General features: G+C 53.8%; 7 protein-coding genes across 7 annotated transcripts, besides 2 other annotated features; 3 read left to right on the top strand and 4 right to left on the bottom strand.

Moving 5' to 3' along the window:
• Nucleotides 1-716: 716 nt before the first annotated feature.
• CYME_CMH271C (threonine dehydratase, biosynthetic) lies at nucleotides 717-2,537 on the top strand (the record flags this gene model as incomplete). Its single annotated transcript, XM_005536142.1, has 1 exon — nucleotides 717-2,537. The coding sequence occupies one exon, from the start codon at nucleotides 717-719 to the stop codon at nucleotides 2,535-2,537; it is 1,821 nt and encodes a 606-aa protein (XP_005536199.1).
• A 41-nt stretch (nucleotides 2,538-2,578) lies between these two features.
• Nucleotides 2,579-4,237: a sequence feature (possible transcribed region).
• Nucleotides 3,878-5,335, top strand: CYME_CMH273C (similar to nuclear import protein NPL4; the record flags this gene model as incomplete). Its single annotated transcript, XM_005536143.1, has 1 exon — nucleotides 3,878-5,335. The coding sequence occupies one exon, from the start codon at nucleotides 3,878-3,880 to the stop codon at nucleotides 5,333-5,335; it is 1,458 nt and encodes a 485-aa protein (XP_005536200.1).
• Nucleotides 5,336-5,742: 407 nt separating this feature from the next.
• CYME_CMH274C (probable DNA photolyase) lies at nucleotides 5,743-7,920 on the bottom strand (the record flags this gene model as incomplete). The annotated part of the gene is made up of 1 exon (XM_005536144.1): nucleotides 5,743-7,920. One exon carries the CDS (start codon nucleotides 7,918-7,920, stop codon nucleotides 5,743-5,745), a length of 2,178 nt encoding a protein of 725 aa, XP_005536201.1.
• A 2,790-nt stretch (nucleotides 7,921-10,710) lies between these two features.
• Nucleotides 10,711-11,727, bottom strand: CYME_CMH275C (mitochondrial ribosomal protein L46; the record flags this gene model as incomplete). Its single annotated transcript, XM_005536145.1, has 1 exon — nucleotides 10,711-11,727. One exon carries the CDS (start codon nucleotides 11,725-11,727, stop codon nucleotides 10,711-10,713), a length of 1,017 nt encoding a protein of 338 aa, XP_005536202.1.
• Nucleotides 11,728-12,451: 724 nt separating this feature from the next.
• Nucleotides 12,452-13,030, bottom strand: CYME_CMH276C (hypothetical protein, conserved; the record flags this gene model as incomplete). Its single annotated transcript, XM_005536146.1, has 1 exon — nucleotides 12,452-13,030. The coding sequence occupies one exon, from the start codon at nucleotides 13,028-13,030 to the stop codon at nucleotides 12,452-12,454; it is 579 nt and encodes a 192-aa protein (XP_005536203.1).
• Nucleotides 13,031-13,303: 273 nt separating this feature from the next.
• Nucleotides 13,304-14,488, top strand: CYME_CMH277C (hypothetical protein, conserved; the record flags this gene model as incomplete). The annotated part of the gene is made up of 1 exon (XM_005536147.1): nucleotides 13,304-14,488. One exon carries the CDS (start codon nucleotides 13,304-13,306, stop codon nucleotides 14,486-14,488), a length of 1,185 nt encoding a protein of 394 aa, XP_005536204.1.
• Nucleotides 14,489-20,807: 6,319 nt separating this feature from the next.
• Nucleotides 20,808-24,047, bottom strand: CYME_CMH278C (hypothetical protein, conserved; the record flags this gene model as incomplete). Its single annotated transcript, XM_005536148.1, has 1 exon — nucleotides 20,808-24,047. The coding sequence occupies one exon, from the start codon at nucleotides 24,045-24,047 to the stop codon at nucleotides 20,808-20,810; it is 3,240 nt and encodes a 1,079-aa protein (XP_005536205.1).
• A 146-nt stretch (nucleotides 24,048-24,193) lies between these two features.
• Nucleotides 24,194-25,135: part of a sequence feature (repetitive element) that runs on past the window's edge.

The raw sequence follows: 25,135 nt of genomic DNA on the forward strand, positions 1-25,135 counted from the left end.
AGCAGAGTCACTGCCGCGCAAGACTAGTAGACTCGATCGACTGGGTACGTGACGGGAAGCTGGACGGCATATTGCGCAGGTGCGATCGCGTGGAAGTGGAATCATACCATGGTGGTGCTCTGATAACCTGGTGTACCAAGATGGACAAGGGCACTGGGTTTGCGCTCTGGCAGAACAGTTGCACCTGATGTCGACACTGCGCTATGGGTACGCTGCAGTCGACTCTGGATTCAGTACGTTATTCACCAAGTTTCGTTAACATGTTGACCAGAGGAAGCAACATAGCGTCGCCTATCCGGATCAATCGACGATTGGTACCTCATTGCGCTTCAAGCGGCATACAAGCACGCAGGCGCTTTCTTAAACGTCGCCGCCGTCACCAGCGCAACCTGTTCCACGTCACGATACTTTGACAGACTCTGAGCACCCTTCCAGTCCAAGCGCTTCCCCGTAGACAGTGAAGTAGCAGTAGCGGCACTGGTATCGTCGCTGCCTGTCCTAAGCACTGGATACCGCTGCTCCTGCTTCTAGAATACCCAGGCAACGCTGCCTTCGCCGCTGACAACCCTCACCAATCGATAAGCAACTCGACGCAGCGGGCGCCTTGCAAGCCGTTCTGCGTACGGCTCCCGTCAAGGTTCCGTAGACGTTCGTGATAGGAGCTACAACGCTGACGTTACTTGTCTGCTGCACCAATGTCTGTCTGACGGTCACCAATGTTCATAACAGCACACTGTTTTCGTCATTGTATACAGGGCGTCGGCTCAACGAGCTGGCACACCAGGGACTGCCCTCGGGGACGATCGAAAAGGTGCCGCCCGGTGTGCGCTTCCCGAGCACTCCCAGCGCTACGTGCGACGCAGGATCGTACAGAGACTGCTGCGAAACTGACAGTGGCGAGTAATGGTGATGCTCCAGTTTACTGCTACATCGCCAGTTCACCGTTCAAGAACGATTACCTGGAGCGCGTCCTTAACGCCCGCGTTTACGAAGCGGCCGTTGAGACACCGCTTGACAACGCTCCGCTGCTGTCGCGTCGCCTTGGTCGACGAGTCCTGCTCAAACGCGAGGATCTCCAGCCAGTTTTCAGTTTCAAGATCCGTGGCGCCTACAATATGATCGCACTCACAGACATGAGCCAGTACGAAGGCGGAGTCGTTGCAGCCTCCGCTGGTAACCACGCGCAGGGCGTTGCACTGAGTGCGCAGCTGCTCGGGTTGCGTGCCACCATCGTGATGCCTTGCACCACACCGTCGATCAAAGTGAATGCGGTTCATCAACGAGGCGCTGAAGCCGTGCTCCACGGCGACACGTTCGATGACGCACAGGCACATGCACTGGCGCTGGCAGCGGAGCGTGGGGCGCTTTTCGTGCCCCCGTTCGACCATCCCGATATCATTGCGGGTCAGGGAACGATCGCTCTGGAGATACTTCGCAAGCATCCTGGACCCATTGAGGCAATTTTTGTGCCAGTTGGTGGGGGCGGTCTCATCGCTGGCATTGCTGTGGTTGTGAAGCGCCTTCGTCCCGAGATACGGATTATCGGTGTCGAGCCGTTCGATGCCGATGCCATGTACCAGAGCCTGCAGGCTAGTCAACGGGTCCGTTTGGCGCAGGTCGGGGTATTCGCTGATGGGGTTGCAGTGAAAGAGGTCGGCACCGAGACGTTTCGCCTGTGTCGAGACCTCGTCGATGAGGTCATCCGTGTCGAGAACGACGAAATCTGCGCAGCCATTAAGGACATGTTCGAGGACACACGCTCGATCCTGGAGCCGGCTGGGGCACTCGCTATTGCCGGCTTGAAGCGCTACGCGCAGCGGAACATGGACACTAGCACTAGCACTAGCAATAGCACTAGCAGCAGTAGCAGTAGCAGCAATAGCAGTAGCAGTGGTACCCTCATTGCCATTGCGAGCGGTGCGAACACCAACTTCGATCGACTTCGACACGTCAGTGAGCGAGCAGAGATCGGCGAGCACCGTGAGGCGGTACTAGCGGTTCGTATCCCGGAACGGCCGGGCGCCTTTCGGGCGATGATGAACGCACTCGGGCCGGGTGCCAATATCACCGAGTTCAACTACCGCTACGCATCACCGGAAGTTGCGCATGTGTTTGTGGGACTCTCGGTCTCGGATCGACGCGGTGCTGCAGCAGCAATATCAAAGCTTGCCGCCCAAGGGTTTGTGGCTACAGATCTCACCGACAATGAGATGGCGAAGTTGCACTTGCGCCACTGCGTTGGGGGCATGGGTGGACCACACTTCGCCCCAGCGCACGAGATTGTCTACCGCTTTGAGTTCCCGGAGCGCCCAGGGGCGCTAGCACGATTCCTGAATGGTCTTCGTGGCTGGAATATTACCCTGTTTCATTATCGGAATCACGGTAGCGATGTTGGTCGGGTGCTTGTCGGCTTGCAGGTGCCGCCATTGGAGCGTTCCACCTTCTTAGAGTTTGTGGAGCGCCTTGGCTACGCGTACGTGGACGAGACCCAGAATATCGCCTACCGGATGTTTCTGCGTCTGGGGGATACTCCATGAATGAAGGCATATTTACATTGCGAAATCGTTTCGAGAATGAGCCGGTGAAATGCATCCGAGGATGCCGCCAATGACGCAGCACCTTCCGAGTGCAGATCTCCAGGCAGCAGAGTGTTTATCAAAAGCGCCTATACGTTAGTGTCAGCACGAGTCGCAGAAAGGCTGTGCCTCGTCAAGCTCCGTACACGACAAGTTTCCGTTGTTGGCTTTTTTCCTTGTTCATGTGTGTTCCTTGCCGGATTCGCCGCGGAGCTCGCCTGGCGACCACCTCCACTGAGGCATTGCCCCAATTCTGATCCAGCGTTGGCGGTACCTCAGTTTGTGCGTTCCTGTCTTGCGCAAGCGCAGAGACATCTACTTCCGGTCATTCTTCTTCGCTTGATTCTTTGGGGAAGCACATCTGACACGCGGTGTCGGTGCCTTACCGGGCGCTCGAGATGTGCGTCCGGGTGCTGCACAGCCAGTCAATATAATGCGCACAGCATATTATCAGGAAAGAGGCTCTCGAACAGTGTTGCCGCCTCTAGCGCAACCCAAGCAATCGATGTACAGCGAAGCGCGTCTCATACTTTTCAGAGACGACCGCTTCAACCCAAGACAACACGGAAAACTCGACAGCCTGCTCGGGTGATCGTTCGTGTATGTAAGCGCCTCAGCCGTTCACGGTGCCCTGAGTACCTGCCCCGGAAAGCAACGTGCATTCGTGCTACCTCGCTTTTCGCTCGGTTGGCCTCATCCCAAATACCGTAACGCTGCTCGCGTTTCCAAGGTCTACAGCGCCTGTCGGCCGTCGCGGGTGACACGACTCCAGGGCGGTTTCCGAAAGCGTTACAAGTTCGCGGGTTCCACGACTCTCCCTGCGCAAATCACAACGTTCCACTAGTATACGAGCCAGTTCCGGTTCTGAGTCCGGCTTGTCCCTGTCATACACAAAGCCAGACGAGCAACAGGCTTCCTTGGCGTGCTTCACGCGAGACCTCGAGATCGGAACTCCTTGGTGTACGTGCGTTAGAAGCGAGCGCCCAGCGCCAACGTCGAGCAACTCAAGACTCAAGATCCCGAGACGACGCTATGTGCGCATCAGGGACATCAGTGCAACATTACAAAACGTCAGCACGTTTGCTAAACTAACGAGACTGATCCAAGCAACCAGTACGGACTGCAGCTGTAGGCACGCTCGTCGCTGAGGTAGCACCCGAGCTCGACCTGCCTTGACGGGTAGCGGACGCTTCTGGAGGCGCGTGCACGCTCCCTAGACCGCACGTTTCGAGCTTCACTTTTATTCAGTGGACTGAACAGGTCACTACTGACACCCAAGTGTGTATTCATCGAGTGGGGATATGTTGGTGCGCGTTCGGAAGGAAGACGGCACGGTTGTACGGTTCACTGTGGAGCCGCAGACCACTGTCGGTGAGCTGAAGCGGGAGATCTTGAGGCTCGGCCATAGTAACCGCGTTGATCTCGAGCTTCTTAAGGATCCTTCACTCACAGATTCGCGCCTGCAAGATGAAACTGCTTCCCTGGAAGCCTGCGGTGTAACCCATGGGGACCTGCTGGTCATCGAACGCGACCTGCAGAAGCCTCCCAACGGCGAGTCGGTGTCAGCGCCTCCGTCTGGGGCCCGGTCACCCGCACCAAACGCGACAGCCCAAGGCGGCTGCCAGAACTCCACCGAACCTACCGCTACACCGCAGTACCTTGTGTCCTATGCGCCAAGCGGGCTCTTCACTGAGAGCGAATACGAACGAGCGTGCGAGGCGTACTCGCGTCTGATGGACGAACGACGAAAGCGGAAACAGCACGAGTTTATGGAGCGGCGAGGTCTTGGCGGCCTCAAAGGAATGACAGTGGACTACCTGGAATGGCTTGACGCCCAGCACTTTAGACTGCGCTCTCAGGATGAATCACCGTGTAGTCAGTGCTCGATCGATCGCCAGGCTGCTGACGCCTTCCAGTCGTATCTTTTGCGCATCCACGACTCGCAGATGCGTTATGGGATTCTCTATGGTGACGTTGTCGCCAGTGAGGGTCTGGTGAAAGTAGAGGCGATTTTTGAGCCACCGCAAGCCGGAGACGCCGACCGGTATCTTCCGCTACCCGAGAGCGAGGTCGCCATTCGAGAAGCCGACACACTCGCCCATTATCTTGGCATGCGGCGAGTTGGTTGGATTTTTACGCACCGAGCCGAGGACCGCTCGCATGCGCTGCATGCTCGTGATGTTGCCTATGCGGCTAAACTGCAACTGGAGACTACGGCATACCACCTGGCCGAGCAGGAGCGAGATCAAACACCCGAGGCGTCTTTTGATTGGTCGCGGTACTTTGTCACGATTGCTGTTTCTATCCAGCCTGACGGTCGACGACATTTTGAGGCATACCAGCTGTCTGATCAGTGTCTGTTGATGGCACAAGCGGGAATTTTGATGCCGGTGAGCGATAGCGGTGAGCTTCACACGCTCGATGAAGTTGTTGTCGAAGGCAATCGCGTTCGCCGAGTCGACACGGACTTTTTCCTCGTGTTGGTACCCATTCGCGACCATCAAGGATGGCTCCGCACTGCGTTTCCTATTGAGAATCGCGAAGTGGAGCCCCAGAGCATCACTGATGTACAGCGTGTGCTAGAAAGCGGCTATGGAAAATTTACAGAGCGAATTGCAGACTTTCATTTGCTTCTCTTTCTTTCTCGGATCCTTGGTATGGAGAGCGATATGCCGCTCCTCGCGAATGCTATCGTCGAGCGACGTGACTTGGAACCGGCTGAGTTGGGATACCAGCTACTCATTGAGAGTCTCCGTTGAGCGTGAGCGTGTCTCGATGCATCGCACGTGCTATGCGGCGAATCTATGCACAAGTGGTACCTGCTGCGCGGTGTTTCTCGCATGTGTTCGTGCTTGTTCACGCGACAGGCGCTCGGGTTATCGCTTTCCAATGTTCGTCGTCGGTATCGCGACCGTCGCAGCTCACACCGGCGCCGCAGCAGCTACAGCGAGAAACACGGTACCTTGTGTATCGAACCGTGCTCGCTTTTCTACCGTCCATTGGATTACGAAACCTCGGGGAGATGACTCGACCCGTTCCAGTTCTGCTCATTCTGGAGGAATCGTGGAATCATCCAACGAGCAACATCTGATGTGGAGTGTTTTTCAAGTCGAAAACGCGCTTCTCAGTCGTGGATTAGAGGCGGCGCGTCCGACACTCGCCACGATCAGGCAGCAGCTTGAGCGTCACTTTTGCCTTGCATGGCCCGCGTGGAGTCCTTCGGGAGCAACTGCGCCTCCTGCCGATCACACGCTTCTGTTTCATGTGGCAGGTGCGTCGCAAAGGGGGCCTCGCGAAACTCGCGTCGAGTAAACACATGCCGCCAAACCGTGTTATCCGCTGTCGCTGTCTGCTGGAATCTTTCATGCGGCAATGAGACGGCTTTCAGGACGGGTACCCGTATTCGATCGTAACCGTCAGCGTTGAAAAACTGGGGCATGGATCGAGATCGCATCTCGAGAACTGCCGCTTGCGATTGTTTCCGAGCTGCTCCAAGGTCAGCGATGATGCGCTGGGGGTAGGTCGCACCAAGCTGAACGCCTGCACTGGACAAGACCGACTCAGGCGCTTTCCACGGTGCATGAATATAAGCGTTCGGCAGTTGAGCTAGTTCGGGTAGCCACTTGCGAACGTACGCACCAGTTGGGTCGCTCGACCGGGCGCTGGTCTCTGGATGAATAACGAAATTCCACATGTCCAGGCCGGTGCGTCCCGCATTCTGCCACATCATCGCGTTGATGGCAATGTCCAAATCGATGAGCGTACGATGGAACCATTGCAGGCCGTGTATCCAGTGTATATTGAGGTACTCGACCAGAAACGATGCCGCAGCCATGCGGATATTCTGGGGCATCCAACCCGTTTGCCAAAGTTGTCGCATTCCGGCATCAATGATGGGGTATCCCGTGGATCCCCGCTGCCAGGCCGCGAGCAGACGCGGATCCTCGTTCCATTCCTGCGAGGCATAATGGCTCCGAATGGGCGTCGTGACCGCCTCTGGAAACATATAGAGCGTCCAGTACGCCAGGTCTCGCCAGATAAGTCGACGCTCAAATGTCTTGGATCGCTTTGATGCCGCCAGTCGTCTAGAGGCCGCTCTCGTAGCGTGGAACACCTCCCGTGCGCTGAGCATACCCAGTGCCAGATACGGTGACAGACGCGATACGACCTCGAGGTCTGCTCTAGATTTGTTCTTCTCGTACAGGGGTAGTCGGTGTTCCAGAAAATCCCGCAAAAACGCGCGAACGCGTTCCTCGTCGACCGCCCACGAACCGAGCAGCACCGTATCCCAGCGTTTTGTACCCGGACGCACCGGGTGCAACCCCGTTTCCACCAACGATGTGACAAACTGGAAGGGCGCGCAGCGTGTTGTCCTATCGACAAACGCATCTCCAGCAAGCGGAGGCGGCTTCTCACAGCATGCTGGTGTCCGTGGCTCGCAGCGCTCCAGCGCCGCAGCCGGCGGTAGCGTAGACGGCGCTGCTGCAGGCTCGGGCGGTAGGTCGGCGTTTCGTTGCCAGGCCTGCCAGAAGGGAAGCAGTGTTCCAAAGTGTCCAGCACTCGAGGTTGCATCGCCATCGTACGCTACTGTCCAGGGCTCATGTAGGAGGTGCATGTTGTGCGTATACACCTTCCATTTACGCTGTTTTGTGAGCGTGCATTCCAGCTCCATGTCGAGCTGGAGTAGAGGAGGCTCATAGCGTCGAGCCATCAGCAGCGTTCGTGCTGACAAAGAGGCTTCAAGGAAATGAAACAATTGCAGGTACTCTTCGAGGCCTGCGTCATCGCTGAGACGCACGTAGTGAATCACCTGCTGAAAGCGCATGTTTAAGGCTCGATTGAGTGCATCCACGGCGCTGAAGAGGAAAACGCGTTGTGCTTCACCAAAGCCGTAGTTTTTGTCCGCATCCGCCGATGACCATGTAAACATTATGAAAAGAGGTTCATTGAGCCTCTGCGCTTGCAGCAATAACGGATTATCGTGTATTCGCAGGTCCCCGCGTCCTCGGAGCCACACGATGGTAGCTGCTGAGGATGATGATCGCTTCACGGCCGTTTTCTGTGCGTCTATTTTTGAGAACAACGTATCAGGTGAATCCGTTGCTCGATTAGAGGACTCAACGGGCCGACGCTTTGCTTTTCGCATGCGTAGAAGAGCGCGATACCGGCTCGGTGTCCGTCGCCCGTTGTACGATCTCGGGCGAGCGTCAACCAAGTCCCTCTGTGCCGTGAAACCCTGACTGTCACTGCAGTAGCGCTCACCAGGGCACCAGCCATATGTAGACCTCGGAATCACTTCGCAAAACAGCAACGAGCTGCCGTTCACTGTGACACAATGGTGCATTCAATGCAAACGACAAGGCCGCGGAAGGTCCTGGACGACACCTTCCGACTCACCGAGACCGTTCACGTAGCGCACTTACTGATCAGTCTAAAGTTCTTCGTGTCCAGCGATGTTGTCCACGGTGATTGTCTGCACCGTCCTGCCGGCACGCTACGAGCGCGGTGTTGAACACGAAGTCTACTGTTGAAAAATACCGGTTCGTTAACTGATTGGTTTCCGAGCACATCGCTTGCGGCGACTAGCCTGGTGCAGCAGAACGATTCGTTTCCAGGATGAATTGGGTCGCATCGGGTTCATGTTACTCGATATTGACTTTTATTACCCGGAAGCATGGCACTTGGAAGGATTTCTCTCGAGTTCAAGAGCGATCCGGAGTTGCCGTTCGTTTCGGTGACGTTGCCCGCCGGTGACGTTCTTCGCTCGTGCAAGCCCCCGATTCCGACCTGTACCTTAATCATGGTGCAGTAAGCATGAAAGAGGAGGAGGAAATGATCTAGAATGCTCCTGAGATTTGTTCTCACATAGAACAGACGACACATATGTTTCCCATAGCGTTGCCAGTCACGCCTTGTGCTGGTTGTCCTCCTTTTCATCGTCTTTGGCGCTTACGGTTGCAAAGTCCAAGCCGTCCGCATGACTGCACTGCCATTTTTCGGCAAGTTCTTTTTCAGCAGTGTCCCATATGTGTCTAAGTTTTCGACTAGGCAGCACATTTCTTCCTGCGTTGCGTCTGAAATAGAGTGACCGATGGTTGCACGGCTGCGTTGTACTGATTTGCCCAGTGGAGACGAGAACCACTCATAGCGTCACGCGGCTGTGGCAACCATGTGTTCGACGGATCCAAACCATACGGCGGATGGAATGAGTGATATCGTATCCAGGTTTTGAATGCATAAATGTGCTGATGAGCTCGAGCACGTACGCCGTGCACGAGAAGCGCTGATGATTTCGGAGACTCACATTCATATCGCCAGAAAGATTTGATGCACGATCACGACCCCCTTGTCGCAGAATCGCAAAGCGTACATGACTATGTTGATTGCACCAGCACGTAGTTGGAGAACTGGTGCGACTCACTGGCACCAAAGTAGACGCGAGCGGACCGGCTCTTCGACGTATGCTCTGCTTGTCATGAAAACCGGGGACGGTCACTGAAAACATCGGAGAGCTTCGTTCGAGATATGTCCTCCGATTCGACGAAAGACTTGGGATCAAAATGGTGCCTATTAAAGGTCGCTAAAGAAAGCGAACATGTTTGAAACGAAATCTTCTTCTGCTCAAGTATAGCAGAAAACTGTGCATGCGGAAGAACGCGCAATCGACAAGGTTGCCCGAACTGAAACGTTTTGAAGTTGCATCCATCCAAGTATAGCATAAAACAGTGAATGCTGGGGAATGCCTGATATGCGGACCTGCTACGGAGCACGCAAGCTTTCATGGGCATTTGTGAGCGATTCGGGGTTTGAGGTTTGCACCCGCCATAGCTGCCGCTTTGTTGCCCTGAAGTGCTCTGTCGCCTGTCGAGAAGCACTGCGGTAACATTGCTCAGCGCACCGTCTCATATCCAGTGGGCGCGTTCAGAGGCGCTCGCTGTCGAACGCAGCATCTACACATGTGGATTCTTCATTGGAGCACTTAACTGCTGCGAGGCTCCTGCCTTTTCGATTTTGCCGAACTGTTCACCAGATGTTCAGCTTCGGAATTCGATTTACAGTATTAAGCAATAAAGAATTCAGGGTCAAGTTCAGGAATCTCGGTCGTTTCCACGGGGTTGCCCCTTCGACGCTTTGTTGCCGAAACCCAATCCATCATTGTGAGAAAGATGATCCAGGACGCCCTCGGGAATGGATTCGTATAATTAGCGATACCGTTATCGATATCAACCAAGAAGCCACCACGCTCCCTTGCTCCACACCAGCCGCATTTCAAATTACGTATTCAGTAACTTTTCTATTCCTCTGCTTCAAAGCAACTCTTGGGCACAGCAATCTGCATTGATTGCTTGAGGAGAAGAAACGCGCCCGACGTCACTGGGTGACGGATAATTCACCAACTCATGCGGAGTGTGTACTGCAGTCGTAAGGCCAAAAATAGATTTGGTTCGAAATAGAAATTATGATCTCTTTCGTGGAGACCGACGGAACGGAATTCCATAGCTCGCCCTTGCGCTTGCGCTTGTGCGTGCAGGGAGCAACATACTCTTTAAGAAGATCACCGAACGCAAGCCGATGACCCTACGGTGCGACTTTACTCGTGGAAATGGATGAGGATATCGAGAGACGCACTTGGCGCACGTCGAGAGCACGTACGGCACCATGAAGTCAGCTCTCACGCGCCCCAGTACAGTGCGTGGAAGCGAAAGTGTGCAGGGCGTACGGAAACACCTCAGCAACGATGACTGGCACCGCTGCGGGGGCCGAGCCTCGACTACAAGCAAAGGGGATGAAAATGGCGAGCGAAGCAGAGATTGCAATGATTCCCAGTGCTTGAAATGGAGAGACGAGAGTCCTATGGGCAAATTCTGGAGTTTTAGACTGACGTGAATAGCCATCGACCGCTGACGACGGAGCTGGAGAGTGTGGAGCGACTGGCTCGTTTGAAGCGCTAGCTAAGCGAGGGTATTTAGAAGCAGGGACAGTGAAGGCCCGCACGGGCTGGTACTCATGCCAACGAGAGAAGCGATGCAGACCTTTAGTATGTACATATGTATCAGATGTATGGACTAGTTCCACTGGATGCTCAAATAGGTACACGCTGGCACGTGCATTCTCCACCAAAGAGCGACACCCGCTACCACACTACAGGCGCGACTGATCGATAATAATCCGGTGGTAAATATTCCGGCAGTTCCTCGGCTGTAACCCATGCATAATCTACTGCAGCTGGTGCGCGTACCCCAGTAATACAGCCGCTAATCAACTGTGCACGATAAAAAAAGATTTTGATCCCGGAAATGCCCTGAGCCTCTTGGAGCGCTGGCGAATAGATATGCTTCAAATGTGCACATGGAGCATTGCCAATAAAATGAGCCTCAAAATCGTTTTCGTCATCGCCATCGGTTCCGCCAGTCTCGATGAGACTTTGGAGCGCTTTTTCGGCCTCGCCCCGAAAGAAAAAGGTTTTCGAGCAGCGCGTCTCAGCGCCGCCACTGGTACCTAGCGCTTCGGCGGATGCAGCGGCTGCGTCTGTACCGGCCCGCAGAGGCATCGGGTCATTACTGGATTGCATTAGGCGCTCTTCTTCGATGAATCGCTGAGGGAACTGCCACAGTGAACGGCCTGTCGGACCAAGTTTGCGTTGAACGATAAGGAACAGCCACTGGTCCAGTTTGCGACGCAGGGAACGCCGATCATTGGTACGGTCGGCCTCTGTTTCGCGAGGCGCCGGCACATATTCACTATCGTCGAGCTCAAAAACTTTCGAGTTTAGAAAGGGGTGCTTGTCTGGGATCGTGTCACCACTTTCGCCGAAGAGTCGCTGCATGACCTCGGGAGAAAGCTCTCGGGCTTGCGCGTTGGCCATCAACAGCTGAAACTTGAGGAACGCCCGCTCCTCAGGAGTAGGCTCTGGCATGATGATCGGCGTTCGCTCCAAAATAGTAGCGACCGCATAACGATACGGCAGCCGCTGAGGCTCAGTACTCGGTTTGCTCGCGCCCGCTTTGGAGGCAGAGCCTCTCCGCGGGAAACCGTTCGGCGGCAGCTGGTAGCGTGCTAGCCGCAAGCAACGACGCGACGCTGCCAGTGCCTGATTCAGGCAGCTACTGCATAGGTATCTTTTCCACGTATGCAGCAGCGAAGCGGCCATACGCGTAGCGTACAACGACGCTCGTACTGCGCAGGTACTGAATGAGGCGCCTTGTTACGCGTCGACCAGGATCGTAGATGAACAGTATATTTCATATATGTTTCAGGATATACAGTTATGTACATATAGATACATTTACGAAAAGGGACCACGTGGGCAATGCACCACAGGCGGCCGACGGGGATCTATCCTCAGCAGCGGCGCCTGTGCGCATGAAGCCGCTGCGCAGGCCTGTCAGAAAGTGCGTCTCTGGCGCATGAATCATTCAAGCACACAGCCGGCGGCTGCGGATAAGGTTCGCGAGTTTCGCCCTGTGCCTGATGGGTCATGTTCGAGTCATGTGTCTGCGGTACCAGGTCTTTGTCCCGTGTCGGAGAAGGAGACCGGGATCGATGTTGAGCGATCCACGCAAGACGCATGCTGCAGATTCGTTCAGACGCTGTTTCACCATCAGAGATGTGTGGGGCATCTCTCCATGCCAATGCACGAGGTAGCCGCAAAACGCTTTGCAACAACGAGCCCAAGCACGTCGAACCAAAGACAAGGTGTCTCTTATGGTACCTGACGTACTGGATTCCCCAGAGACCGTGATCGTTGCGATGGTGCTGGACAACGCCGCACAGCTACGGCTGCGATGCACGTGCCATGCCTGCTCGTCTCTGCGAGACAAGTGGCTTGCAGAGCGCTCAGCGACTCGGATCGGATGCACGACGTGATGCATGCCTCATTCCCCAGCATCCTCGTTCAATGCCTGATCTTTCACACCCATCAGGATGCAGATGTTTGTCATGGTGAGCAGCATCTCTGCAGTGCCGTGTAGGTAGTCTACATTTGCCAGCTTCTCGTGATATACCCGCAAAGCAATCACCCCGGCGACGATTGTGCCCAGAACGAAAACTAGCAGGTACGACAAACCGATCTTGGTGATCGTCGTGAGCGTTCGTTCTCGCGTCCATAGCACGTACAGAAACCCGGCGTACGGGATGATTGAGACCTGAAACAAGAACGTTACCAACTCGTCTGCACTCGGGAGCCGATCTAGCGACGGCAGCATCGGTACCAGGGCCAACAACGTACTTGAGTGCCGCACGCGCTGGATTCGACGTCCGAGTGATGCACTCTGCCGGTTGCGAACGCGCGTAGCGGCACCCGTCCCGTGAAGTCTTCCTGCACGCTGCCCTGCTCGTGCAAGGAAACAAGTCCGCAGAAACCGCGGCCGTGCGTTCGAGACCTGCGGCGTTAACCCCGCATCCTTCGAGGGTATTGCAACTCCAACGTAAAAGAGTTGGGAAAGAGTCCTCATCGCAACGTGCGCTACGCAGGATTGCCAGGATCCTTGCCGGCGAGTCGACCAGGGCGCAGCCGCAGCAGCAGCGTACGGAAACAAACGACTACTTCCGGCCGCGGCAGCAGCAGCAGCAGCAGCAGCACCAAAGGCAGTAGATCCTTCAGTACACGGGTTCTTTTGCTAGCGCACTGGTTTGCGTCTCTGGTGAGGTGTACCCGTCCGACAAAGTTTTCCCTCCTGTAACCGTTGGTGAATATTTGTTTTTTGTTGTATAGTGCGCTCGTGTCCATGGTTGTAGAGGTTGGTGCTGCTGGAGAGGCATCGCTCGGCAGGCGACAAGCGCAGGTGCAACAAGACACCAGAGGTGCAAACTCGGAACCAGCGCACGTCGTCTCGGGGGGACGTGCTCAAGACTCGACAGCATCCGTAGCGCAAGCTTCGGTCCAGGAGGAGAGGACGTCGCCACTGGGCGCAGAATTGAACGAGCTGGAGCGAGCAAACGGTGAACTCGAAAAGACTGTGAACGAATATGGCTCTTTAATAGAGCGTTACACGAAACTTCAGCAGCAGCTATGCCAGCTGGCAGCAAAGCAACAGAAGCGACTTGTACACTTAGAACGGACCCTTGCCAACCAGCGGGAGACGATGCGGCCTCGGAACAACTCGCCGGACTTGCGGCAAGAGACACGCGCTGTGCTCGAACGCTCCCGGAAACTATTACGGGAGCGGGTCGAGCCGCTTCTCCCCTCTGACGGTGGCTGGTTTGTGCGTCTCTTTCTGGGCACTATCAACGTGCGCTTTATGGATAAGCGAACACGACTCTCATTCAAGCGCGAGTACGAGCAGTTCAAGCAGCAAACGGCCCCGGCGCTGGTCATTGCTTCTGTGGTCTGTCTGCTGTGGACGTCGTCACGGTGGCCAAGCCTGCTTCTCCAAATGTTCATCGCCTATTATTACAGCGCTCTAGCTCTGAGAGAAAGTGTTCTAGTCGCGAACGGCTCAAATATTCGACGCTGGTGGCGTCTACATCATTACCTGAGTCTGGTACTTGCCGTTGTCGTGCTCACCTGGCCGGATGGGGAAGCGTATGCAGAATTCCGAGGCGAAATCCATTTTCTTGGACTCTACCTGTCGCTGCTACAGATTTTGCAAGCTCGTTATCAGATGTCGCGATTATATACGCTGCGCTCGCTTGGCAAGGCAGGTGAACTGGACGTGGCAAACACCGACTCGCCAGCGCAGTTACACTGGGGCGCAAATATGTCGCTATTGCTACCAGCTATTCTGGTAGCGCACGCGCTGCAAGCGTGGACTGCTGTCCGGGCGTTTCAGGTGTATTTCAAATACCCGCGTGTTGCGCAAGCGCTTCTTGGTGGCACAATCACCCTCATTACGTGTATTGGAAACGTGGTGACGACTTTCCGCACGCTGAGAGAGAAAGCCGTCTTGTCTGGTCAGCACGCTTCGAGCTAACGAAGTAGATTGGGGTCTCGCGTACATACTGGGGATTTATTTACGACCTGATGGATGATTGAAACCGAAAACAAAACCGGGCACTTTTCGTTGCCAGTGCGTCGCGATCGGCTTGGCGAATGATCTGCCGGGGCGGACGCTTTGCGTCTGCATACGCATGTCTTTTATACCATACAGTCTGCGGTTTATGTTTGTGGCGCAGGGAATTGGTCTGCTTGGTATGAAGCATTGGTGAGTTGCGGCTTTCCATGCTTGCAGTTGTGGAACCCGGTCCTGGATAGGTCCCCAGGCAAGATGATGTCGGTACCAGCGGCGTTCCATCTTCGTCATAGCCTTGCAAAACATCGGAATGAGTATGATCGGGTCCTGCGTCTCTGGAGGTACTCTATACTGCATTTAAATTCCACTGTGCATCTCTCGTCGAAGAGCAGCATACACTGGAGGCATTTCGAATGGAGTTACCGGTGAGCACCGCCATTCCTGGGTATGGCGTATCCTGTTGGCCAGCAACACCGCCCGTGAATGCGAGCAAGCTTATCGGTACAGTCCGTAATGTTTAGAGTCGATGCTGCCGCTAGATCTTCCTTAGCCTCCACGCATTTCATGGAGATTGGAAAAGCTGATCTCGACATGCAATGTGACGCCTAGGTGCGCACCGCTGACCGCCATGTGAATACTAGCAGCGCGTAGGTTTCCATCGGAGGTGTCGTTATTCAGTGAGTGTGGTTTCGTAGGTGACCCGCGTCATCCTATGTCAGAGCGTTGTGATAGAACACGAATCTCTCCCAGTACGGATGGATTCGAGGTATAAGATGGATGCATTTTCAAAGCGGCAACGCTATCGGCTTCTCACTCATTCGAGTCATTCCTCACTGCCGCGCGATAGAATGCGTATCCAAACGACCGCCGCAGCGACATCGAAATTCTTTACTGTCTCCGGATGACTCCGGCTCTAAGCTCAAAGCGCAGGAGAGCGATAGGATTCTCGGGCCTTTGTCTCGTAGGATCTTATGGTGCCGTAGCTCGTGGATACCGCACATAACTGACTAGGCGCAGAGGTAACGAGCCAGCCACTGGTAGCGTATGCGCTTCATGTGGCGTCTTGGCGGATGCTTTGAATGTTCAAATGGGACACTGAACTGCCCAGTCCGTTCTCGCGTGTTTAAATTTATTCCGAACCTTGCATCAGATCCTCAGCCGTGGGACTCGGAGTGCGGCAAAAAGCAATTGCGTATTCATGAAAAGTCTCTGGATCCGCATTCGGAATTTCCATGGGGCAGCTTTGTAGCCTTGTCGCTAGAATTCAGTTCGCCAACGCGAGAACGTTGCATCGTGAACTCTCGAAATGGATTCCAAAAATGACAGGCATCACTGTCGAGTTCAAAAATGAGAGACTCAGAGATTTCCAAATAATGCCTTCTGAAGTCGTCAGATGCTTCCATTTCAAGGCAGCACGACAGCGAAAAATTTACGCCTCTCGATCGACGGGGAATCGTCTACGAGGTCACTGGGTGACGGATAATTCACCAACTCATGCGGAGTGTGTACTGCAATCGTAAGGCCAAAAATAGATTTGGTTCGAAATAGAAATTATGATCTCTCTCGTGGAGATCGACGGAACGGAATTCCATAGCTCGCCCTTGCGCTTGCGCTTGTGCGTGCAGGGAGCAACATACTCGTTAAGAAGATCACCGAACGCAAGCCGATGACCCTACGGTGCGACTTTACTCGTGGAAACGGATGAGGATATCGAGAGACGCACTTGGCGCACGTCGAGAGCACGTACGGCACCATGAAGTCAGCTCTCACGCGCCCCAGTACAGTGCGTGGAAGCGAAAGTGTGCAGGGCGTACGGAAACACCTCAGCAACGATGACTGGCACCGCTGCGGGGGCCGAGCCTAGACTACAAGCAAAGATGATGAAAATGGCGAGCGAAGCAGAGATTGCAATGATTCCCAGTGCTTGAAATGGAGAGACGAGAGTCCTATGGGCAAATTCTGGAGTTTTAGACTGACGTGAATAGCCATCGACCGCTGACGACGGAGCTGGAGAGTGTGGAGCGACTGGCTCGTTTGAAGCGCTAGCTAAGCGAGGTTAATTAGAAGCAGGGACAGTGAAGGCCCGCACGGGCTGGTACTCATGACAACGAGAGAAGCGATGCAGACCTTTAGCAAATATTTGCGATTTACAGAACACGTCACATTTTCAACTTACATGGGTGTAATAAGACGGATTAATCTCTCATCATGAAAAAGAAATGCATCATCTCCCGAATTATGTTATTCTTTACATTCTATATACTACATGACTATCTGAATTTCTCTGTGGCCCTCCTCGGCTCATCTCAAACGAGCCCTCCAGCGAGACGCTTACGTTCTCACACCAGTGCTCGTTTGCTGCTTACGAAGGTTTAGTAATATCGAAAAATGGAAACCAAGAGGACTTGCTTCATCCTGCTAGAGAAAATCGTCCGGATGCATGGATATCGTGCTCCGGCTGTGCAATTTATTGAACGTTCCGTTAAAGTGGCACGCTCTAGGTGGGAATCCAGTAACCGCTCCCCTGGCCACTGATGTGTCTCATAGGATTTCAGCAGTTATTCAGCACAAAGTAGAGCGCGAATACGTGACAACTACCCCAAAACTTTCCTCAAAACAGAGCCGATGTACCCGCTTGATGCACGATGAATTTCCGAACAATCATCGAGGCGAACAATTCTCAGTATAGAGATGGCTCGAGCGCATTGAGGTTTGTCGAATATCGCAAAAGTCAGTTTTTCGCATTCGATTACATCGCCATGTGATGTGCAGTCGACTCATTGAATACCATCTCGTGAACCTGGGTCAGGTACTCTCTCTTCTTCCGTACTTGTTTCTGCGTGCAGCCATGCTCATGATGCGTTTATATCCTGATGAACGCACCAATGAGAGTCCCGCAGAATCGAATCCTGTGCTCGTTTCATGCCCTCGTTGAAGGAGCAGTAATGCAGCCTTTACGCGCTACAGAAAGTCCAGCGACCTTAGCCGTTAAAGTGGGACACGAATTATATGTCAATGCCTGTTCCAACACCTTGACCATTTTTGGTGAATGCACACTACCTGCATCAGTGCGATTGGACCCGTTCGTGGCCATGGTGAATTCTCGTTTACTCCTGCCAAGGATCGTCCATATGAGAGAGTTGGACGCTAATGTACGCTGCGAATGCTGCGTGCAGAGATGCCCTTCAGCTCGATCCGGTGCTCAGGGCGACAAGTTGCATATACTGCCGCCCCATTCGATTTTTCTCTGTTCCTCTCGGTATCCAGTATTTCCGACTGGCGATGATGTCGAGGCATGGTAAAACTGAGCAGCTACAACTGCTTTCTGTTCATGTCTTTGGCCCCGTTTTGGATTTATCGGAACCGAGACGGACACGATGCTATTGAACCGCGGATGCACGCCCTTCACGATGGCATTCCCTTCATAGAATTCGAAGCGTTCGACATGCGACCCGTTGCGTGATCCATTCCTAGGCATCACGAAGTGTTTGAAGACAGGCATTTCTTCGGTCTCCATATGCCTGTGAACTTGATCCAACTTCCTACCTGAATCGAGAGCTCTTCCACGTCCGCCCGAGCGCTTAACAAAATAGACCGAATAGATCATTCATGCTCGCAGAGACGATCCGTAGCGTACTGAGAAGGCCACAATTTACGATACGGAAATATCGGGGTTAGTATAAAGCAACGTAATGTGACAAACGGGCACCACATTTCTGAAACCAAAAGGAGTCTGGGGCTCGCAACTTTGATGGTCGGGGCTGCTCAGCTCTGAAGGGCCCTGCTCAGGAAGAACTCGCAGCGCGATGAGCATCCGAGGCACCCTCAGGTTCCAGATATCAACTCGTTCTGACACCCGTTGATCCGAACTTGATGGAACAAATACCGACTTTGGACGATCTCAAGCTATTCTCGCTCCGATTGCGACATATTTTCCGATCTCGGTACCACCTCGATCTCTTCCGCTCCAGTTTAAAAATCACCCGCTTCGATATCCCCAAGAGTCCTTTTAACCAGTACCCTCGGTTTCTGAGTCGCTACCGTGTCGCTCTAGAGAACGCAAGGTGCGGTTTGTGAAGCGCCGAAGCTTGAACGGTACACAATTTTTCCGCTTCTGAGATTGGCTCGATGCTTTTCGTTGCCATTGGCACTTTCGGTGATCTGATTACCGAGATGGCACGCCCGCACTTCAATGCATTCTAAGCAATGGTTTGACGAATCTCTGATATTTTAAACAGATTCTTCGCCTCCTCTGTGCCGAGTATCAGTTGTACTGGTGCGAGAAAGTATGATCCGAAAAATTCGGCGAAATGCCAACCGCTGATAGCCCTGCGTCTTTAGTTCCTCCCATTCGTTGCATGGCGAGATGCACCAAGACGAGGGAAACTGTGCGAATAGTCCCCGAGTGAGGAGCTGCGCGCTTCCCAACGGCTTGCTGCATCTCAAGTTTTGGGCCAATTTCCCCAATGATGTGATATAGTATGGAGGAATTGTTTGCTGTTTTTACTGATCTTTTAAAACAGACTTTTCTCCTTTCTGTGGCTCCTAGTCCTCCGCGAAAATTGATCATTTACTTCTTTTTCCGGTAGTGTTGCCCTATCCTTTGTTGGGCAGGGAGACCTGAATATGGCCGGTAAAAGCGAAACCAGTTTTTTGGCCCTTGGAATTTTGACGCACTTGGTCGACTCCGAGGCTCTAACTTGCTCTTTTTTTCGTCTGCATCTCATACTGCCCGAATACGTGTACACCACCTTCCTGGTCGCGAGCACGCCCACAGACTGGACTGCACTTCTTCTGCCCCCTCCGACGCAAAGACGGAGCAGCGATAGTGCAGTTCATAGCTGTGACTGTAAAAATCAACTTGTCTATGGACAATGGGAAGAAGATCTATATTGCCGCGGATACCAGTGTCGCGTCTCTTGATTTGGGAACGTGAAAAAATGCATTTGACCAAGAAGAGGAAGCCTTCGTCCTAACTGTCTCGTAAAGAAAGGGCCTCAGCGAAGGGCAGCTCAACGCAGATCGCAGCGGCGGACAAGTTGACTGCTCCTGAGTCATGGAATGCGACGATTTCCAAGAGATAGACAGAATACTGTAGGATGGAGGAGCCGTAAAGCCCTCTAACGACAGATTTGCTGAGGAAAGCGTCCTGTCCGTTTTACAATTTCCAGGCAAACACAAGACTGAATCACGACTTGGCGCGATATCGGAATGCTCACAGGTCTCTTCGTTACGACCAGATACTAAGCGCTCTTTCAGCAACCATTTGCAGTCCTCTCTCTCCTAGCGAATGAAAACTCATCGAATGAGGCGAGCAGCCGGCCATCCAGTGGGAAACCTTTGAGTTTCAATATATATTTGGTATATTGTCGTTCGACGCGAGACGCTCCGGAGTAGTGGCGCTCGTTTTTTCGCTTCGAATGGTGTCAGTTCATTTCCGATCCAATCAAAAGTACAGAAACTTCGCACCTTGCGGCTTCTCTTGAATTCGTGCTAGGTCAATGCATGGAGTGGCATGGAGTTTGAAGCACACATTTATGAAGACAGAGTGTCATATGTTCTATTTTGGGTGCGCCACGTTCACGATACTATTTACAAGACCGGATAAAATACACCCATATTTTTTACTGTAGAATGGTTGGCTTACAGAGATGAGGCCGTTACTTACCGGACACCAGTGACCGCCTTGAGTCAGTTCACGACCTTTTACCAATCTACAAAATGCATCACTTTTGCTGAATATGCGGAAGAAGAGAAAACAAAAATTAAAAAGCGAGGAAGCTCAGGAATTCCACAATTGAATGTTCAGCGTATAACGCCGCTTTAGAACGGCGCTCGTAAGGTAACCCTCGATGAGACGCAATTCGCGAAAGTTCCCTCGACGTGGAAAGCCAGTACATTTGGAGAATGCAATCTTTAAAGCCACCAAAACAGAAGCAGATCCGCAGATAGTGAGTCACACCCCAACAATGCGACCTACGCCATAGGCTCTTGAACACCTTCGGTTCCGAGTCCGAACATGTGGGTGCGTTGCTCCTGCATACAGTGGCAACTTTAGAACCCGAGCCAGCCAGAAAGACGATCCTTTCCGGACAACGAAGCACGATAGGAAGCTACAGAATCCAGAAGTTTCACGACCAGCGGCTTGCTTGTCCGTCGCTGACGGCGGCGCGAACTGTCAATACAGGTACGATTCCTGATTCGTAGACTTTGCAACCGTCAATCGCCTCACTCAAATACTGGTTTGAGGCTATTCGATTGTAGCCGCAAAGGAGACTTCTTAGCTTCGACGAGCCGGCAAGGATACAAGACGTACAGGAGCGGCTCCAGAATCAGCCGGCTGCATATTCGTATCCAGTGCAAAGCGCGGCCTACTTTCGGACGATTTCCCCCCGATGTCAACATAGGGTGTCGAGTCGGGCCTCAGGGAGTCTAACGTTTGCTGCGACCGGGTTAGCTGACGCGACGTCGAGCTGCTGCTGTGGTCTGCGGCGGCCACTTGGGAAACATCCCCGTTTCGCGAAGAAGCGGCACGCTCCGTTATCGGATGTAAGGGCAGATCTGTGCTCGCTTCCTCTTCCGCAAGTCGTTTCCATTCATTTGCAAACTTACGACATATCTTCCCAAAAAGCGCGAGCAACTGAGCACTTTCAACCTGCATTTCTGCCCCGAGCTCTTCGAGTGGACGGCGCTGGAGTCCCACACCAACCAGGATAGCCTGCTGCGCCGGCGACAGCGTAATCCGCTCTGCAGCAAAATGGCCTTCAAAGTACAGACGACTCAGCACCGGAATGATATCCAAAATCACGTGATAGTCCAGCAGATGGTTTGCATACGCTTGCAAACGCCGCAAGTCGTGCATGGAAAGTAGCAAGCGAAGTTGTGCCGCGTTCCACAGACTGGCGTCGGGCGGTGCAGCTCGCAAGACGTCCAGCACGAGACCCAAGGGTAACGAGCGAAAGTCGTATGAGAGCAGCGACAGAAACCGTGCTCGCCAGTCCAAGTGCAGGGCCCTAAATCCCTGTTCATGGGCCTGCTTCAAACTCCGAAGCATGATGCAGGTATGCTCCGCAGTGACCTCATTCGGGGTAAGTCGCACGTAGACTGGCAGCATACCGATGCGATTCCAGAATCGATACAGTCCGTGTGAGAGACCGAACGAAACCCCCAGATAGTCCAGATCCGGAACCCTCTGTTCACTCAGTCTGTAAAGCAACGGCTCCGGTACCGTGTCGTCATTGATGCTTCCCACAGACAGATCGGGTTGTGCATCATCGGTTTCTCGCAGAGTCTTTCGTTCATGCTGCTGCACACCGGAGGCCACTCGACGGCGGAAATGTTCCACGAGGCACTCCATGGCGCGGGTGCCGTAGCCCATACCTTGCACATCAGGATGCGTAGCAATGCGGATGACCCGAGCACCTGCCAGTTGAGCAAAGGCTGTCTCCTGGAACTGTTGCGTTAGCGTCCACGGAATGAGGTCCCCAGCAGCTCGCTTCCCTCGCGACAACTGAGACTCGGTGTGTTCACGCGAGAGGCGCCCCTCGAGTCCTAGCTGAATGGCGCACAGCACATCCGGTAGTCGTTTTGGATCAGAGGAAGTTGGCCCCAGCAGCACATACAGCTGCTGGTTCGATGCATCGCTCAGCATCTGAAGATCATTGGGGGTGTTCTTATAGTGCGAGGACACAAAAAGCGCCATTACCCGACGGAGGAAAATTTCCGCTAGGGCGTGTCCACTGAAAAGAACGTCGCGATTGACTTGGCATAGCGTGCACATGGAAGGGTGCGGAAGCGCACGTGTCTGCAACGCTGGCGCTTCTGTCGTCTCCAGGCAGAGGAGCGCGTGAAGCCACGCCTCCACCGGATCGTTGCGAGCGTAGCGGATGGGCTCCTCGAGAACAAGCTCGTGGAAGCGTCGACCATATTGCCGGGTGCTGGAGTCACAGCCGTGCTCTACTGGCGGCTCGATGCCGCCATTTGGGGTATGCGACACATCTTCCGGCATTGGGGGTGGCACAAGCCTACTTTCTGCCGCCACTGAAGTGTTTTGTTGAACATGGCGGCGAGCCTGCGCGATCAGCTTGAGGGAGAGACTACGGCCGGTTCCTTCGTAACCGAAGATCGTCGACGATAGGAAGACGTGACACGATTTGCTGGGCAGAAGTGAGAGTATTCGTTTCACAAGTACCAGCGGTATAGCGGCTGCTTCATCAATAATGACGAGGTCAGCGCTTACGAGGGCACCAATGGTGGCGGCATCCACCCGCCGGATAGCCTCTGGCTCAAGGTACGAGACCTGACGCACCCGCCGCCCAAGCATAGAGAGCTTGCTTATGCAGCGATCGTGTCGGGATTCTAGCACATAGTCCGTATGTTCTTGTAACTTGAGCTCATTCAGGCCTGACACTAAGAGTGAAAATAGAGTCTGGACGTTGTCCGCTGCGGGCGCTGTCACCACAATGGACGTGTAGCCGAGCGCAAGCGCCGCAGCCGCCGCTAGCCCCAGCGCCGCAGATTTGCCCCTGCCACGAGCTGCTGTCAAGACCACCATGGACGCTGCAAGCGCAGCCGGAGTTGTTGTATCGACGTTGCGGGCCAGCAGGGCATGAAGCGTCTCCAGGACACGAGCCTGGTCGAGCGTGCGGGTGCGACGCAGCAGCGGCCCTAGCACTTGCAGGTCTGCACGGGATGACCATAAGATTTCGAGCTGCTTTTGGCGAAACTCCGCTTCCGAAGTGACGTTGGAGTCGCCCACGGTGCCGCCAACTTCCGGAGGCGAACGAACATGAATCCGGGGAATAGAAGCGAGATCTTGCGCCCTGGAGCTATCATCTGCATTTGCAGCCTGAGGTATCGAATATGCTGACGAGCAGCTCGCACCACCAACGGCAGGAAGCACATTGAGTTCATCATCTACTGCAAGCGCCATAGGGCAGGTCTCGAGGCTGAGGACGAGTCGCCGATTAAATCGTGGTACTATATCCGGGCACGATTCCGTGCGATAGTGGGCGTGTACGTCCATTTTCAGCGTGTACAGCTGCCGCAAACTCTCCATGTTATGCAAGAGGAACAATACCAAACCGCCTCCCTGCACAGTCTCGATCGTGCGTGCAAGAAGGTTCGGTGTAAGGGCTCCAAAGTCCTGTAGAACAAGGAGACCATAAGTGTTCCCAAGCACCTTTTCGGATTCAGAGTAGTACGAGAAGCGGATGTTAGCTGTCGAGACGAATAGTTCAAAAAGGTCTTCGGTTTTGGCGTCCACAGAGACTCCACCGTGTCGCAGCTTTTTGCGGAGTTGTCGCAGGCGTTTGCGGCGGTGCGACGAAAAACCCAGTTCCTTCTTATACATCCAAAGGACATCTGGCCGCGGCCTCGTTCCGATCCGAGTAAGTAAGTGGTAAAAGAAAGGGACCTGATCTTTGGCGTGATCACCAACAACAAAGAAAAGCGCGCGGGTGTGTGTCTCGTAGGCGCGAACGAGCAGCTGCCGTACGCGTTCATCAACACGCTTCTTCATCGAAAGCTGCTAACGGTACCAAAGTTCGTTGCAGGTCCGTACCGATCCAAAGCGTAGCCACGCTGTAAAGCGCCGTTCTCAAGTGGAACGTCGCCGGTCGTGTACAGTAGTGACGAGGCACCCGCCCTAAACATAGAGTACCAAGCGACGTGCAGACGCCTCGTAGTTTTGGACCCGCCACGTTCTACTGCTTCCAGGTTTTTCTCATATAGTTCCACTTTGGGTTTTCTACCCCAACAATCACTTTTGTCCATTCTGGAGGTCTTTTCTCCATCATCGCACATCTACTCATATAGAGCGCGGCGCTAATATCTCGGTTCACAAACTCCATACGTTTCTTGCCATCATTGGTTGTACTAAACAATGCAGGTACTCCATCAACTTTCGCCCTCCTTTCCATTCGCTCTTCCGTCAACGCTCCATGCTTTTTTATATCCTTCGGGGCTCCTTTGGCACTTTTCCATCTCGACGCTTTCAAGTACACAACCCAACTCGTGTGGTGCATAGGACGTTCGAGACTCATTTACAGGTATCGTAACGAGACTCCGTGTACACTCCTTGTACGTTCTTGTCGTCGAGGCTGGTGTACACCCTTTTTGGGTCTTCCAGCGCCCTGCTCCGTATGCTACTACGAGCATCTGACATTCATTCTCCTTCAGGGCGCTCAACTGATTGAAAAAGTTGGCAAATGCACGCTGCCACCCACAGTATAGATTGATTCGCAGACGAGCCCACGGAGGCTTTGTAGATTCTTTCCACATTTCCTCCTACTAAACAAGGCGAACCTTCCATGGACTCGCGAAAAGCTTCAGTGTCCGCTCTGGCGCTCGCCGCCTCGCTCAAAGCTTCCACGTGCTCTTTCATTCATGCATTCCAGGCCCCAATTTTCTTCCTCGCACTCATGATTCCCGATTCTCCATGGTATCTCGCTCTCGAGAACATCAACAGACGCATGTCTTTCTGAAGCAAGTTACCGTCAGTACCATCTTCCGCACGCTTGGGAGCAGCGGTGGTACTGATATTCGTGTTGCCGGGGTCCGCGCCAGCGAAAAGGTCGTTATCCTCCACCTCCTGCGTCGCAGGACCCG

The sequence above is a fragment of the Cyanidioschyzon merolae genome, chromosome 8, assembly GCF_000091205.1.
Source record: "Cyanidioschyzon merolae strain 10D DNA, chromosome 8, complete genome".
Taxonomy (NCBI): Eukaryota; Rhodophyta; class Bangiophyceae; order Cyanidiales; family Cyanidiaceae; genus Cyanidioschyzon; species Cyanidioschyzon merolae.